The sequence below is a fragment of the Ursus arctos genome, unplaced genomic scaffold, assembly GCF_023065955.2.
Source record: "Ursus arctos isolate Adak ecotype North America unplaced genomic scaffold, UrsArc2.0 scaffold_8, whole genome shotgun sequence".
NCBI classification, from domain to species: Eukaryota; Metazoa; Chordata; class Mammalia; order Carnivora; family Ursidae; genus Ursus; species Ursus arctos.
The window spans coordinates 23,134,257-23,152,321 of NW_026623100.1; the positions used below are offsets into that span (position 1 = coordinate 23,134,257).

General features: G+C 38.0%; 1 protein-coding gene and 1 long non-coding RNA gene across 2 annotated transcripts in view; one reads left to right on the top strand and one right to left on the bottom strand.

The window, feature by feature from the left end:
• LOC113245427 (uncharacterized) overlaps positions 1-18,065 on the top strand; it is a 427,039-nt gene that overhangs the window by 151,560 nt on the left and 257,414 nt on the right. The gene's annotated exons all lie outside the window — the stretch shown is intronic.
• The window catches only part of EFEMP1 (EGF containing fibulin extracellular matrix protein 1), a 59,398-nt gene that overhangs the window by 2,541 nt on the left and 38,792 nt on the right, over positions 1-18,065 (bottom strand). Inside the window, exons 5-10 of the mRNA XM_026485613.4 lie at positions 14,256-14,378; positions 10,189-10,308; positions 9,090-9,209; positions 7,869-7,988; positions 3,901-4,024; positions 3,621-3,816 (exon numbers count right to left, since the gene is read on the bottom strand). Coding sequence (XP_026341398.1) covers positions 3,621-3,816; positions 3,901-4,024; positions 7,869-7,988; positions 9,090-9,209; positions 10,189-10,308; positions 14,256-14,378 — 803 coding nt within the window. The remainder of the gene's footprint in view (positions 1-3,620; positions 3,817-3,900; positions 4,025-7,868; positions 7,989-9,089; positions 9,210-10,188; positions 10,309-14,255; positions 14,379-18,065) is intronic.

Sequence of the window (18,065 nt, forward strand, 5' to 3'; positions counted from 1 at the left end):
ATGGATGTCATTGGTGGCTTTTTTCAGAGCAACTTCAGTAGGGTAATGGGAAAAGAAGATAGAAGGGTGATAGGAAGTGAGAATGAAGAGACTGTGTTTATAGGCTCTGTTTTAAGAAACTTGGGTGGGAAGGGAGAGCAGAGAGAGGGCAACATCTACATGGAGGCAAGCTGAAGATGTAGGAGGCAGATGGGAGTTTGATGGAACAAGGTTCTAGAGGAGACGGAAAGAAGAATACAGGTGGTGAACTGGCCTTGATTGACAGAAGTTAAAACTTATCTTTGGAAAACTCAAGGGATAAGGTATGAAGGAGGACACATGAACCTAAATTTGTAGTGGGTGAATGGGAAGTTCAAGTAATTCATGTCCGTTGGCCTCAGTGGTTTCAGAAGAATAGGAAGTGCGTCACCTACTGAAAAAGAAGGGTCCAAACTGAAAGGATGTCCAGATTGAACTAACCTTCCTCTCTACACTGGCTCCTTCTTCCCTATCTTAATAAATGGCACCACCACCATTTACTGTTGCTCAAGACAGAAACTTATCTTTGGAAGTTATCTTTGGTGCTTCCTCTCCCTCCACCTCCCTATAGCAAATGACTCACCAAGTCATGTAGATCTTCCTATATCTTCATAAATCTGTCCACTGTTTTTGGACTCACTGCTACCACCATAGCACCCTATTCTCTTGAACTATTAACTGGTCTCTTCATTTCTATTCTTGCCCCACTCTGATCCAGGCTCTGCAGTGCAGCCATGCATCATTTTTTAACATGAAAGTCTGACAGCATCGTCTCTACCTGAAACCTTAAAATGATCTGTAAGGCATTCTGTGGTCTAGGCCCTGCTCATCTCTCCAGGCTCCTCTCAAGCCACTCCACTGGCAGCACTTGGGAGTTTCAGACCAAATGGGCTTCTTTTTATTCCTTCTATTTGCTAGTCTTTAATTTTTAGTCTTCAGCTTAATTCCACTTCTTTCAGAGGCTTCCGAACACTCCTATCTTCTTACTGGTTGGTTTGGTAGGCACTCATGAGCACTTGCAACTCCCTATTATAACATTCAGCATACTTGTGAGCATTTGCTCAATGTCTTGACCATGAGCTCCACTGGGTCAGGAATTGGCTTGGTTTTATTCACTGTTGTGTCTCTAGGACCCAGAATGATGCTTGACCGTTGAAGGTAATAGTAATACCTCGAAGGCACTAGCTGAATTAATTCATTCATTTAAAAATATTTTTTGAGCACCTGTTAGGTGCTAAGTATATTCCTTGTGCTGAGTATAGAAGAGTGAACAGACAGGTAAAGTCTGCTCTCATTACACCCACACTGTAGATCACACACATAGACCAATGAATACTATGTAAAGTGGTGATAAGGGCTATGAAGAAAATAGGCTCAATAAGGCGTAGATACTGGGTGGCATGGATGGGGAGGATGGTATTCTACCTTCAATTTTATGTACTACTTCTTTATTGTATGTCTTCTTCTCTAAGGAAGAAGGTTTTCTCAGTACTCTCCCAAAAAGAATTAATGAAAATCCTATATTCTGCAGATCCTTCAAAGATCAGGTTCAGTATCATGACCATAAAGAAACATTCTTTAACTGTTCCAGCCAACATTAATTCTTTGATGTCTTGGACCATGGAATTAAACAAAAAATTGTTCCCTCCCCCCATATATGTTAACTTTTGCCCCACGTAATATTTAAAGCTCTTTAAAATAAGAAAGTATGTATTACACACACCTGGCATGGGGCTGAGGTGCTTAATTAAGGTGCTTAATTAAGCTATAATAGGTGCTTAATTAAGGCCTGATTGATTCTTATGCATCAAATGCCCTCTACACAAGTGGATTTTCAGGAGAGAAATTTTGTAGGATTTAACTCAACTAATTCTTGAATTACATGATAAGAAATAATCTTAAAATGACTTTTTATTTCAAATAGTTTTTGTTTCAAATAACTTAATATTTAACTCTGGGATTAGCAAAATTGCCAATGTTTTATATCATTCATGGAAAAAAAAGATTTTATTTAAGAAAAACACTGTGAGAATTTATATTTGAAAATATCGAGTCGATAAATGCACTGATATGAATCATAAAACTTTTAAAGTGCTATGTTTATTGCAAGGAAAATAACATGCTGGAACTTTGCTTAACTGTTTGCTGATTATGCTAGAAATATTATTTTCTTAAATTATAGCTAAAAGTTCAAAGTGGAAAACTATTTTTAAAAAAGATTTTGAGATGAACCTATTTTATTGCCATGGGTACAAATAATGTTATTTGTTTGGGCTAAAATTATTAAATTGGTATTATCTGAACTGTGTGAAATTCATTTAGAGTGAGCTTCTTACAAATATCTAGTATATTTCAAATTTAAAGCATCAAATGTTAAAGAAGTTTATTCTTAGCTATTAGAAAAAAAGAACAGTAATAAATTTGGGGTTGGATTTTTCTCTTCGGAAGTTGGTCATGAGAAATTAATCATTTCTAATTTACTGGCAAAGAATCAGAATCACATAATTCTGGAGTTGGAAGGGAGCTTAATATATCAAAGAACGGGATAAACACGTAAACATTAAAAATCTGTAAACTTTACCACAAGGATGAATTTCCCAATTTACTTTTCATGTTCTTAAAATGAAATATTGACTTTAAAATTTGATTAAAATGAAGAGTGCCCTAAGGAGTTTTGAGAAAATTGTAACTGGATGAATAACATCCTTAGCGTGAAACAGTTACCGGAACCCTGCAAACTGCTTGGTGGGGTGCCATCATTTGCACATGAAGTGGTGAGCCGTATTTAAAATATGTCAGAATTTTCACCTAAAATGAACTTGCTGAGATTTTGCCTGGGGCCTGGAAGGCTGAGGCACTGGAGTCAGGGAGATCTGCTTGGAAGCCCTTGGAGGGATGAGGGGGTACTAAGAGTTAAGGAAGAGAGGCAGGGGTTTAAAGGTTTAAAGGAAGAGAGGCAGGGGTACAGGGAAGGAAAGATAACCATGAAGAAAGAAATGGCAGAATTCAGAGAAAGATTTCATATAGGCAATGAAAGAAATGGAAAACACAAAGGTGACCTCACATTGTCTGCCTAGAAGTTTGCAAGAAGGGTACAACTACTGGCACATTTGGTGCAGGGGGTTGGGGTCATTGCTCAAGGACTTCCAGGTTTCAGTTTTGGTGTGAATGTAAATTATCTTTTAACAACAAGGAATTTATGGTTTTTGAAAAGCTCTCCATGAATTATTTTTTCTATGTACAATTAAATAACTATCACTGATTTGTGGTATCTATTTGCTCTGTGTGTGTATGTGTGCGTAGACTTGTGTTTTGCTGGTCACACACAACTCCATTAGAGTCTTCAACCTGGTATCTGAGTGACTTTAGAGAAGCTACTATATCTGAGTCTCACTGTTCTGTAAAAATGCAGATGAAATATTTAGTATCTATCTGACAGTGTTACCAAGAGGATTAAATGAGATAATGCACACAGGAAGACCTTACACGATGCTTGCACATAAAAACTTAAATGTTAGCTTTTCTTCCAAGTGAATACTGCCAAACCACAGCAACCTTGCACCTCTCCCAACAGCTATGGCTGCCCTCAGGGTACTACTCACCCTTAGGTAGAACTCTCCATTTTCATTTCCAGATTTAATCCGAAAAGTATTGATGGTGTTGGCATAAATGGTTGTGGCCTGTATCTGGAAGATGTCTGATGGCACAGACCTATCGGATCGGATGCTCATGTACTTGTAGACTATAGACTGGGGAAGTTCTCGGCACACCGCATTTGCGACTGGGCAAACACATCGGCTGCAGAGGAAAACAAAAGTATTTTCCAGTTTAGTGTGGGAAGACCAGAAGGTTCTCACTTTCAAAAGCTCTGATTTTTCTTACTTCTCTGATGTTAGAACATAGGGATCTTGACAAGGATTTCGTGGGTAACAACGGAAGCCGCCATGATAATTCCAACACATTTCATCTTCCCGACATTCATTTGTGGTCTCACACTCATTTATATCTGTAAACGCAGAGGGTCAAAGAATTTACCCACCTAGGTAAATTGTGATAACACTTCATAGCTTCACTTCTTGTGCTGCACTTCCTCTGGACAGTGTAATCCACTTCCAGAGCATCAAGTCTCCACCCGCATCCCCTGCTTACCAAAACAACACCTCTAGGCTTTACCTCTCTTGGAAGCTCCTGAGTCAGTCAAATGCCCTCTCCATTGGTTTTGCTTGCTGCTTTCCTAGCCAAGAAGGCCCTCCACACCCCAACCATGAAAATCCCGTCTAACCAGCACACTTCAAGGCCAAATTGAGATGCCTCTTCCTTCCTGCAGCCTTCAAACCCTCTAGGCAGAATTTATTCTGCTTCTAATCTTCCAGTGCACTTATCCATCTCTTATTTAGTTCCATTTTATTTTATAATTAACTATTGCCGTATCTATATTCTTAACTAAATTACAATCTCCCCGAGGGCAAGAATTGGTGTCTTTCACTTTTATATAAGCATGGTCAATGGCTAACATTTGGCTTTGAATTTAACAGATGAACAATAGGTGCTTGATAAAAATATCATAAAATGACACATACTAATCTGTCTGGAATGACTCAGCTACATCTGTCCTCAATTAAATGCAATGAACTCAGGTCCTACTCAGTCTTGTGTCTAAAAGCACATTAAACTTAGCCCAGATCCCCATACAACCTGAATCTGTCTAGATCTGTTCCACCTTGGGTGGCATAGCTATTTAGAGACAGTGTGGAAGAAGAGGAATTAAAGAAAGGGCTGTGGTGAGAGGCAAGCCAGAAAAAGGCAGTGCAGAAAGCCAGAAGGGGAAAGAGTCCCAGAAAAAAGAGGACTGTAGAAAGGTCAGGCTGGACAAGGACTGATTTTGGATTTGGGAAATAGGAGCCTCCAGATGACATCTGAGAGAACACTTCCATTAGAGAGCCATTGTATTTACTACTAGAACAACAACAATGAAAATTATATTAGTATTCACATCCCTAGCTATGTCTACCTCCCTTTACATTTGAATAACGACTGAGATTTTATCCATTATAAGCCTTTTCTGAATCTTTCCACTTCATAACCAGATACTTTCATTCATTAACTTATTTATTCCATAAGTAATGTACTGAATCCCTGCTGCAAGCCAGGAATGGGCTAGTTGCTGGGGTTCAATCTGTTTTTCCTATCAGAATTCTCATACCCCATGTTCTTTTGAGGGGGGCCTTTATTGCTTTCTGCTTTGCATTATTGAAACCCTTTTATTAGCTTATAAACTTCTTTAGGGCAGAACTACAGTATCCATCTTTATATCCCTTTATTACCTAGCATTAATGGACTCAGGGGCACCTGGCTTTTAAGAAATATTAAAATGAATAAGTTGTTCTTCACAGAAATCATGTAGACATAGATGAGAACGATATTATCTCTACATGACTTGGAGGAAAAACAAATAAGGGTTAAGTAAGTGGCTCAAGTTCATACAGGTAGTGACAGGCATCTTTCCACTGTAAGGTACTACATCCTCTAAATGAAAATAATTCCATGCCTTGTGTTTGGAGGAAAAAAAAATTCTTTTAGCTTCCAAACTGGCCAGAGCTATCTGGAACTCAAGAGGAGACTGGAAAAGTTTCCAAGAGTTTCCAAGAGTCAGTTTTACAAAGTGTCTTCTTTTGGACTGGCTATGGCTAAAGAAAGAATTTAGAAGAATTTAGATTTCTTCTCTTAGAAGAAATCATAATTGACTTGTTCTTTCAATATTCTTCACTTCTCTGAAAAATAAAGATGCTGTGAGCTACAAGGAAAACTAAGACCGGTCTGTTATATGGAAACCAAGAATGGCAAAAGGAAACTTTATGTAATAATTTCAGTTATTACTTCCATTAATTTAGAGTCTAGCATAATCAATATCTTAATCATTCTGGAATGTTTTTCAGGAATTATTAATAGTATTAAAATATTTGATGAATGTGTGTCTGTGTGTATGTATATCCTCTCTCTGTCTCTGTTTCTCTGTCTGTCTTCTTCTCTGTGGCCTCCCCCATCACACCCAAACACACACAGAGTTTTCATTTTTGCAAGGTTGTGGAAATGAGAACAGTTATTTCATCCTCAAAATAAGCCTTTTGGGTAAAAATAAGAATCCATACTCTTTCAGTTTTATTTTAGTCTATGGATGAGGCTTGGAAGAGATAATTTTAGTGGAGAAAACCATTTGCTTTGTATCTTAAAAGAATGTTAAGTCTCTCTCATAAAAAAATGTTTTGGCTTAACCAAACATTCTGGAGCTGCATATCTTCAATATATAACACTCATGAATCCTTTATTTGCAATTCCAGTACATTTTTCACCTTTAATTGTAACAGATATGTTTCCATATACATAGAGTAGAAAGGTAAGATTCCACTGTATGTTAATTTACTTCTGTCTTTTGCTGAGTACCAAATCCAATTTATGATCAAAAACAAATAGACATTTATTTGAAGGACTCCAGGGAAATTGGTTAAGATATCCCACTGGCTAACATTTTCCTCCATGTAATATTCATATTAAAAGTCTCAGGCTTCAGAAAATAAAATCATCGGAATGCAATGTTTTCCCACAATTAACATTAGAGTCTCTAGGAACCTGGAAAGGGATATAAAGGTGTTCATTGTGCAATGAATGGCATTCTGATTATGCCCATACTTAGTGGTTGGAGTCTAGTTGAATGATCATATGCATACTATAAAATTCCGGGTCCTGGGTGTTCCTCTGAGTTAATGTTCTCCTGTAAAATCATGATGTAGACTAGGAGACCCTAGTGTCTCCTTTCCTTGATTTTTTTCCGTTCTTAAAGGATTTTACTGGCCTTGTATGTCCTTTCTTAGTTCTGATTAAAGAGGACTCTCTAGGGCAGATTTGCTACTAGTCACTTACATTGCTAAATAAATTTTATGAAAACATCTTGGATTGTAAGGCTTTATAGTTTATAAATAATTTTTATGTATATTATCTCATTTCATGCTCACAAGTTCCTTTTCCAAATGAGAAAGCTGAGGCTTAGAGACATTTGATAATTTGTTCAAGATTATACAGATAGAAGGCAGTACAGCTAGGACTCAAACAAATTTTCTGTCTTCAAGTTCAGTCATTTTTTCCCACTCTTTCACTGCTTTATGTGAATGTAATTGTCTAAACTAGCTTTTCTAGGATTAACTATACTTTTGGTTTTATCTGAGCAGACTTTTCCCTGTTAAAGAAATTTGAAACTACATGTAGCACTGAAGGTGTGTAGGTATGAAGATCACCTGAATGTTTATTTTAAAACTGGACCCTAATATATTAGCTATTTTTGGATCAATAGTTTTTTTGCTGAAGAATTCAAGCACATTTTAATACACGTGAGGCTGATTTTCTCAGCACCTAAATTACTGCCCAATTCATAATCTTGGTGTTTTAGAGGATATGAGACTGGTTTGAGGTTTGCCTAACCCACATATTAAGTTTATTCTCTAGACTCAAATTCACAGTGAAATATTTTAATAATTGAATCTTTCTGGGCAGGTCATTAGAAGATGTATATCATAGAGATTATGTAGGTTATATAGAAGAGATATCAATATTTTATTAAAATTATTTATGACTTAAGAAAGAAAAATAGTTACTTTAAGTTTTTAAAAAGTCAGTGTTAACTGAATAATTCCCTTTTTATGAGATGTGCATACTGCATGATGAGCAAGGGAAAAAAGAGCTCAGATTTTATTCAAAAGGGAAAAAATGAAAGTCTATGGTAGAGCATCCTGTAACTTTCTCCCTGCTTTTTCTGGTTAAAAATGAACACTTAACAGATATGAAAACAATAAACTTACCCTGACAGGTTCTACTTCTCACCACTTGGTATCCCTGGGGGCACATACATGAAAATTTCCCAGGTTCATTGACACATTGATACTGACACAGGTAGCTTGAGGTTCTGCATTCATCAATGTCTGTTGAATCAGACAAGAGCAGGGACACAGAGTTGAAAAACTTATAGGTCACTCCTTTGTATTATTTGTAAAGATAAGGTAAGAGGGTAAAAATACCACAAACTCTAAAACAGAAATATAATACTTTGAAAAAAACTCAAGGGAAAATTCTATAATATCAGCTCATTTCCTCTAGAAATTCACCAAAGAGTTTTGCTTACAATCAGTTTTACTCAATCATTGCTGAGAGTTTGGCAAATCTTGGACCTAACCATACCGACTGAGCAGACTGAATGAATTGGGAATTCAGAGGAAGAATGCTTTGCATTTCTCAATGGTAATGTCCTTACAGTTTGCTCAGAAAGGCAGAGGCAGCTGTCCAGAGCCAGCCCCTCTTGGTTTTGAACATAGTGGCATGATATGAGGCCTCTCTGGGTGGGGCGTGACCTTTGTGGCCCCAAGTAAAGCTGGGAGGAAGTCAGAGACATCAAGTGTCAATGGCATTCCCCTCAGGATGTCTTATGCCTTCTGAATTGCACAGTGGAACATGCACGGGCAATGGACTCTGAAGGTCATCCTTCCAATTAAATGGCCCTCTTTTTACTCATGTGGAAAGTGAAACTTATGAAATGTGTCCAAGTCACACAGTGGCAGGAGAAAGACTAGAGGACAGGTCTCTTGGTTTATATTCTAATGTTCTTGACACGTAATTAGCTCTCTTCAAATTTAAATGTGCATACCAGTCACCTGGGATTCTTGTTAAATGCATCATCTGACTCAGTAGGTCTGGTCTGGGGCCTGAGATCTGTATTTCTCCCAAATAGAGACAAAGAGGTGTCAACGCTGCTGGCCATCAGATCACTTTGAGAAGCAAGACACTAGAACACCCCTTCTAATTATTAGACGCAGCCTACATCTAATATTTTAGTTATTTTGTTCCTTCTCCTTTTTCTTGATAACATACTAAAAAGCCAATGTTATAATTGAACTTAATTAACTGGGTTTCAAAATAGAATTTCCATGGTGAAAAATTTGTTTTCATAAACAGGTACATAATTGGATAAAGCAACAGCAATTATACAGATTGAGCTGTTATTACAAATTATTTGGAAAGTATTTTACCTTCACAGTTGAGCCTGTCACTGCTCAGCTCATATCCTTGATTGCACTGACAGATGAATGAACCAAGAATGTTGTAGCATTGCTGAGCACATTGATTGCTAGCATCACATTCATTTATATCTGAAAGGAAACATTATATATATTTATATATCTATGTCTTAAAACATATCCTTGCTGTTTTGTACCAGTGCCATCTAATGATAAGTGAATGATTCCCGGGTTGGATTCTTTGCCCTGCAGAAGCTCACTGGAGAGCATCCATTCAGGTTTCATATTTGTTGGAATAACTTCAAACGTTTATCATGCACTTCTTTTAGAAAAACCAGAATATTTCTTTCTGGGAATGACAGTTAGTTTTGTGTTTGATGAATCTTTCCAAAAGAATTTAATGATTCTAATAAATATACATTCCAGTATCTATTTTCTTTTATTGTTGTTCAGATGCAAAGTGCCAAGTCTATAAATAATTGATATAAGACATTCATACTGATACCGTCTCTCAGCATGCTGTGGTGAAGATTTATCTGTGCTATTTATTACTTTTTAAATGGGTTCTGTTAAATTCCATTACAATTATAACATAAGCCGTTGAGACCCATAGAGAGTTTTGCAATGCTCTAAGGCACTGAAAATATTGTGAAAAGGCATTTTTCCTGTACTAGATTCTTTCCATGTCATGCCAATCTTAAAATTGTGTGCCGTGACACTGCATTCTGAAAGGGGAGAAGAAGCATGTAAAAATCAGATGCACTTTCAGTGGAAAATTTATGTACTTGAACTTACAGTAACCCATTGGCACCTTCATCATTTATATCACACACTGTTGACTAATTGGTGTGTGTATATCAATTGATCTGTAGTTTTTTATATTTTTGATACACCCACAGAGAAGAACAAAAACCAAGGTTAACAAAGTTTTCCATTCACATCTTGATGTGTTTTAAGAAACAGATTGGTTATTGTCTTTTCAGCTTTATTCAGGGAAGATAATGGAAACCAGTTCACTCAAGAGCACAGAAAACCAGAAATACTGCAACATACCCTGACATTTGTTTTGGAGACAGAAACCAGTCAGTATGGCAGTTCCCCCAAATCTTACCTACGCAGGTATAGTTGTTTGCGGCCAGCTGAAACCCAGGACTGCACTGGCAATAAAATGATCCTGGTGTGTTCACGCATCTTTGGTGGCAATATGGAGGGATGGCGCATTCATCTATGTCTGGGTTATCAGGCACACAAAGAGAACCACGTTATTGACTATCCATAGCTGTTAGCTCTATATTTCTCAGCAGAACATCATCTAGAAAACCTAGCTGGAGAAAAATCTCATTTTAAAAGTAATTCTCTCTCTTTTTAAATTAGGGTTTATTTTTTAAAAATATACTTTGGTTTGCATTCTGCAGTTGAGTGAGATGTTAAAAATAAGATTTCATAAAGCTGGTTGAGTGGGTTGAGATTTAAAGAGAGAAAAGCAATGAAGACTATTTCACATATATATGAGAATATATTTGTTAGTTCTGGGATCTAGAAGATTATCTGTATTGACAGAAGTAAAAAAGGATTATGGAAGAATAGACTGATGTAGCATAAAACTAAGAGAAAGGAGGCGTGGTCTGCCGCTCAGCTGGTGACATTGGCCAAGTCACATAAATGTTTGGTATCTTGGTTTTTCCTTTTGTTAAATGTGGATAGTAATGCTTTCTATGTGTATCCTATGAATTTTCTGTGAGAATCAAATGAAAGAGCACTGTGGAAGGAGTAGGATGCTAAACAAATGACCTCTTGGGAGCGCCCTCTGACACTCTGATGAAGTGTTCCAGGCTGTGTTCCTCTCAGATAAATATTTCCAACTATAGGACGGTCAGTTGAGAACTTGTGGAGTAGGATTAACATCTTAGAGGCATAATAAAATTTCATGAACTCTACACTTTATGACAACTCTAACACGGTGTGTGTAATTTAAAATAACAATTGTGCATGTACAATGTTAAGACTGTAGTGACACTACCTTATGGTAAAAAATGAAAACAAAACAATACTTTACGCTGAGTTCCTCTAACTAAAACTGTGGGAGGTGGTATGCTCAAGTGGCCTCAGAATAACCTGAGATGAATCTTTGTTCTGGCGATTACTAGCATGGTCTTAACCTCTCAGAGCTTCCATTTCCTCTTCTGTAAGTGATAATATAGCAATGTGGTACACTTCTTGGGAGGATAACATGAAAGTATATAGGCAAAGTTCTTCACAAAAAACAGGTAAAAATAAATGGCAGCTATTATTAATAGGCTACAAAATATATTTGGTTTCACTTGAATATGGAAATAAATGGTAATGACATGGTCATGGCTTTCCACCTCATTTATTGAGGGGTCTGCTCAAGTGTCATCTCAGGGAGGTCATCTCTGTCCATCCATATAAAATGGCTTCTTCTGTCCTCTTTTCCTGCTTTGTAGCCATTTTTCTTTTTTTGTAGCCATTGACACTCCTTCACATTGTATTATGTGTTTATTTGCTTCTTATCTGTCTCCCTCACTATAATGCATGGCAGATAAGACCTGTCTCCTCTTCAGGTGAAGGTAGAATATTTTTTTGTCTGTTCACTGCTGTGTACTTAATACCTGGAACAGGGTATGGCATAGTAGTGCTCGATAAATATTAGTCAAATGAATGTAAACTTTATGCTAATTAAGAGCAATTTTAGCGTAGTTCTTCCTTGTACCCAGTATTATAGCCAGGTGCCAGTGTTGACAGCTGATTTGTATAAATGGTCCCTTCTAATAGCTCCATGAGGGACATGATTCCGTAAAATGTGTTTGTTTACCATGAAGGCCCAGCACTTAGAACAGTCTCTGGTACACAGTCAGCCCTCAGTAAATACTTGATGAATAAATGATTCATGTCTTCTCAACCAGTGAACATCCATTGAGTCATTGTTATTTGTAAGCACTGTGTTTGGCACTTCAGTTTTATAATGATGATAATAAATACGTACAGTATACCCTGTCTAGCATGGAAGAAAGGCATGAAAACACATTATTGCATGGAATGGTAAGATCAACAGTAGAAAGCTATACAAGGGACAGAAAGAACACCATTCCACTCAAGGTGTGACCTGCTGACCACTGTTGGCCCAGGGACTATTTGGACCAGTCTGCAACAAATAATTACAGAAATTGAGAATATGTGTTTAGGAATAACAATTTGTGTTACTACAACATTTTTATTATACTTTATAGTAGTATTGATCTGCAACAGACTGGAAATTTATAAAAAAAAAAAAAGACTCATCAAGGTTTGAGAAGCAGTGACATAGAGGAGGGAGTAACTAATCATGTCTGGGTAAATCATGGAAGACTTCCTAAAGGAAGTGACCCTGACCCGGATTTGGAAATTGAATAGGAGTTTTCCAGGGCTGCATGTTCCTGGTGCTAAAAGAGCTTATGTAGAGGCACTGAAGTGTGACACTGTGTGATGTATGTGGGGAACTATAACTAGTGGACAAGGCTGCAATGTAGTATTTTTGGGGGAGAAGGGTGTTCATAGAACAGAGCTGGTCTGATGGAGGAAAACCTTATATGCTCTGTTGATGAATGTGGAGTTGGTTCTGTGGGTGAGGAGAACAGCAGGGAAGCCACATGATTAGATCTGAATTTAAGAATGTTTCCTCCTAGGTGCCTGGGTGGCTCAGTCATTAAGCGTCTGCCTTCAGCTCAGGTCATGATCCCAGGGTCCTGGGATCGAGCTCTGCATTGGGCTCCCTGCTCAGCGGGAAGCCTGCTTCTCCCTCTCCCACTCTGCCTGCTTGTGTTCCCTCTCTCGCTATATCTCTCTGTCAAATAAATAAAATCTTAAAAAAAAAAAAAGGAATGTTTCCTCCTGACATATCATATAGGGCTATAATCATACATTTTATACCCTTTAATTTTTCCCATAGTAGGTTGAGTTAGTTCTTTTTCTGTACCTTTTATACCCTCAATTGTTTATTTTCCTGACTAATCCATTGGGCAAAACTTTGGTGCCTGTAGAGTTTTCCACACAATCTTTTCCTAAATCACAGCTTCAGTCACACAAAGCCTGGCCCTTCCTCAGAGGCTGGGCACTCACCCCAGCACCTGGGCACAGCCCCATGGCGGGCAGAACTGGGCCAGGGCCCATGAGGAGCTCAGTGTTGAAATCCTGACATCAACAGCGAACATTCTTGGGTGAAAATTAATGCTAGCTTCCTGTCCCCATGTTCTTATCCTCTGTTTCAAAGAGGAAACAAGGACTTTTCACTGATGTATGTTAAAAGGTAGTATGTAAATCGCTATCAATATCATATGGATACAATTGACACAGGGAGTCAGTAAGAAAGTTTTACTCCTAGTGCTGGACCTCATGACTGAACCCAGAACACATTTACTTTTTACTGTTTACTTCTCATTTGCCAGTCAGCCTCCTCATACTGTGTTCTTCCAGGCGTTAAAAAAAAAGCACAGAATATCTACTTGCCAGGCACTTTTCAGGTTCTGGGGAGACAGAAGTGACACAAACCAGACCTGGCTCCTGCTCTCAGGTAGCTTAAGTAGAGCTCTCAAGTAGAGGCATGCACTGTACTTGGCTTTGCATTCCCAACACTGTACCCACATGCAACATAACAAATGTTTAGTACATGTCTGTTAACTCATCACACAATGATGGCACACAGCTCGTTGCAACTCTAAGCACTCACACGCATGAGCTCTTGAGTATCTGTCATTTGCCTAAAGCCTCAAAGTGAGTGAGGGGTAGAGCTGGGATTTGAACCTCACCATGTGCCCTATAAGCTATGCTATTTTATGAACCAGTGACTGAAGGTCACATCATCAATGTTTTGGCGCTATGGCCCCCAAAAAGCTAATTTAAAATTATTTTCTTGGTGCTTTTGTGGTCCCATTCATACTCTAAATTTTTGCTTTTGCTTAGTCTAACATGTAACCAACACTTTGATATCCAGAATATGTTCACCCTTTAAGGTTAGCTCTTTCTTGTTAATGTGGAAAATGGATCCGTAGTCAATGAAAGAATAAGCAGTTGTTAGCTATCATTCTCCAAATAAATATGAGTGCTTTGTTTTGAATGACTGAGGTTTAAACAAATAAGAAGAGGTTTAGGACAGGATTTTGCTTACTGCTCTGCTGTACTTACCTACACACTGTTCTCCTCGCTTCTGGTACCCTGGAGGGCACTGACAGGCGAAGGAGCCTCGTAAATTGATGCAAACTTGGTCGGCTCTACAGTTGTGAGTCCCGGCAGTGCACTCGTCTATGTCTGGTAAAGACAGCCATCACAGAGTTTGAGTTGGTTGTGCAGATGCTACTATTTCCTCCATTTAAAAAAACCCGGAGAAGTCTAGTTGACACATAAGTGACATTAGTTTCAGGTGTACAACATAGTGGTTCGACAACGCTATATGTTACGTTACACTCACTCCAAGTCTAGCTACTATCTGTCACCATGCAATGATACTATTGCAGTATCATTAACTACATTCCCTATGTTGAATTGCCATCATACTTTTTTTAAGAAATAAATTTTTTACTTTATTCTTAAAACAATACTCTGTAATATTATTATATTAGAAATGTTTAAAATGATAAATGATTTCAAGTGTTCAGAAAATAATTTCATAGGTTCCGGTGTGTACCACTCAGATTTAACACATGCTAACGTTAGCCATGCTTGCCTTGGCTTACTTTATTTTCGGAAATGAAACATTCGAGACATAGCTAAAGCCTTACTGTATTCTCATCTCTTTACCTACCCACCTACAACTATTCTGGCAGGTGTGAATCCTTCCCTGAAATTACATCCATCCATTAGATTATACATTGCATCCATTAGAATATACGGTGTTGTTTTGTGTGTTTTAAAGTGTAAACAAATTATATAATACTTGCTTTTTCTACCCAATATGTTGTATTTGAGATAATTTATGTTGACAAGTCTCTAAAGATCTGTGCAGTAACCAGATATAAATCAAACTTTACTACTGTGCATTTCCTGTTGCCTTTTTTTTTTTTTAACTTTAATAGGGGTGCCTGGGTGGCTCAGTTGGTTGAGCAACTAATTATTGATTTTGGCTCATGTCATGATCTCAGGGTCGTGGGATGGAGCCCTGCATCAGGCTTCACGCTCAGTGTGGAGTCTGCTTGAGATTCTCTCTCCCTCTCCCTCTGTTCCTTCCCACCATCCCACAAGCCGCCCCCCCCGCCAATAAATAAATATATCCTAAAAAAAGGAAAACAAACCTTTTGGGGTGCCTGGATGGCTCATTCAGTGAAGCATCTGCGTTCAGCTCGGGTCATGATCCCTGGGTCCTGGGATAGAGCCACATGGGGCTCCCTGCTCAGCGGAGAGCCTGTTTCTCACTCTCCCTCTGCCCCTCCACCCCCCTGCTCGTGCTCTCTTTCTCTCTCTCAAATACATAAATAAAATCTTAAAAAAAACCAAAACCTTTCATTGCAAATTTCAAAATGCAAACGATTCAACTTGATCATATTCCTTTAGGAGAGATAGACTGGTGTAGTTTAAAATACATATTTTCCCAAAACATTTCATTTCAGTTTTAAAAAGATATTTCCCCAAAGCAGTTCTATAATTTACTAAATGTGTCCTGAGGAGTAGGTAGATTATAGTTTTAGAAAAGTAAAAATGCTCAGTCATAATATAATGAATCTGTTATAATGAATTTCTTTGAGATCTAAGTGTGATATGAATTTGTGCATGTGCATTCATATTACAGTAATTTATAAGTGAAATCTAATTTTGCCTTTTCAACATTACCTTTGCATTCAATTAACTCTCTCCCATTATGAAGTTAAATAGGTGAGTTAAGAAGATGAAAGGATTATGTGATTTTGGCATTCTTCAACAACTGAAGAGTCTAGGCTTTGTTAAAAAATATCATCGAACTTGGAATTCCTAGATGACAAATTTTCATAAAAACTGAGAGCCTTAGATCATCACTGTGGTAAACCCAGGGTGGTGCTTTGGAACAAGCAGTGGGCTAAAATTCAATACAAAAGATGAGCCATCAGTAATTAGAATGTATTCCTCAATTCCTGCCTTCCCTTAAAGAAGCTCAGAGAGTGGCTCCTACTGTGTTGCCTTTCAACTCTATTTCCAGGGAGAGCTGCTGCACTCACTCAACCAATGTAAGAATGTAGGAGGTTCCTGTAGTAAGACAGTTGTCCTCAGATAGTGGCTTTGAACAATAACAGGATAACAGAGATTGCTTCCAGAAGAAAGAGGGAGGGGAGGTGAAAAATACTCGAGGGATGTATGGCCGTTTATTGGATAATACCCTATAAAAGCATCTACTTAACATAATTCTTTGAACCTGGTTTCAAAGTTTTGGTGAACTTTTTGTGTTGTTTTTTATTTTTGTTTTGACATCCATTGTCATCATCATTATTTTCAAATCAGTGATTCTAACTCTGTCCTTGTAAGGTACTATGCAGAGGTGCCACGATCTTGCTTTGAAATTATCTGCTCTTTTTTGTGTCTTTTATTATATTCTCATATGCACTTGATGAAAACATTTCTACTGGGGTTTCCTTCAGAGCTTTATGACTCGCTAATGCAGAAATGACAGCAGAATTCCTATTGTTTTATGTCAAGAGCATCTGCCAGCATTTGCAGTGATAACAGCCCTGAGAGATACCGAAATGTGAGATTCAGATGTGGCAAGTTTCCTCAGTACATGCTGGCAGAAGATCAAGGACTGGGGCTGGCTGCTGCATTTTCTGAGGGAGGCCTCACCAGTGACTGCGGCTTTTCTTTCCGAGACCTCTCTGCAAACCGCCTCCACCCCATCGCGTTCCTGATGTCCTACAATTTCCTTCCTACTTTCTTGCTCAGGTCTAAGGCTCTTTGATAAATAGGCTAACATTTCCAGTGGACTTAATATATCATTAAATAAGTTTTAAATATAAATATTGTGCTACCTGGGCCTACTCCTTTTTAAGAACCAAGTCCATTGACCTTCTGAGAAAGATCATCGAATATAAGTATCAGGTCAGTTAAAATAATTTAATAATAAAAAAATACCGCTGCCTCCACTGCCACTATATTCTTTTCCTTTCTCTATCAAAACAAACAAACAAATAAAACTGCAATAGGACTCACCACACCTAACACCGGTAATATTTTTAACACACTTTGTAAATACTTGGACTCACTTTAATTTTTAAGTCTTTTGGATGGGAAGCTTCCTGAAATTCAATAAAACACAATTGCATGAAATCCCCTTCAAGAAATTATTCCAAAGGAGTTGAGTGTGTGCTTTGTCATATACCCAAAGCTGGGTCTGCTAGGAAATGAACTGACTACATTTTCATTTACAGTTTCTCCAACTCAAGCTGAGACTATTTATCCCCTCCCTTGCTCTTAGCAGTTTATCTAATGCTGAAGGACACAGAGTCAGATAGGATTTCTTTGAACTATCTTTGACCATACTGTCAATTCATACCATTATCTAAATAACACAATTCTATTATTTTAAAAGTTATACTTTGAGACCCTGTTATTACTTACTCACAAAGCATTATGAGAAAGTCATGTAAGAATTGTTGCACATTGTTAAACTCTCTTACACTTTTTTTTAAAGATTTTAATTAATTAATTTATTTTTTTTAAAGATTTTATTTATTTATTCGACAGAGATAGAGACAGCCAGCGAGAGAGGGAACACAAGCAGGGGGAGTGGGAGAGGAAGAAGCAGGCTCATAGCGGAGGAGCCTGATGTGGGGCTCGATCCCAGAATGCCGGGATCACGCCCTGAGCCGAAGGCAGACGCCCAACCGCTGTGCCACCTAGGCGCCCCTAAAGATTTTATTTTTTAAGTAATCTCTACACCCAACATGGGGCTCAAACCCACAACTTGATCTGAGATCAAGAGTCGCTCGCCCCACTGACTGAGCCAGCCAGGTGCCTCCACGCTTGTTTTTTCTACTT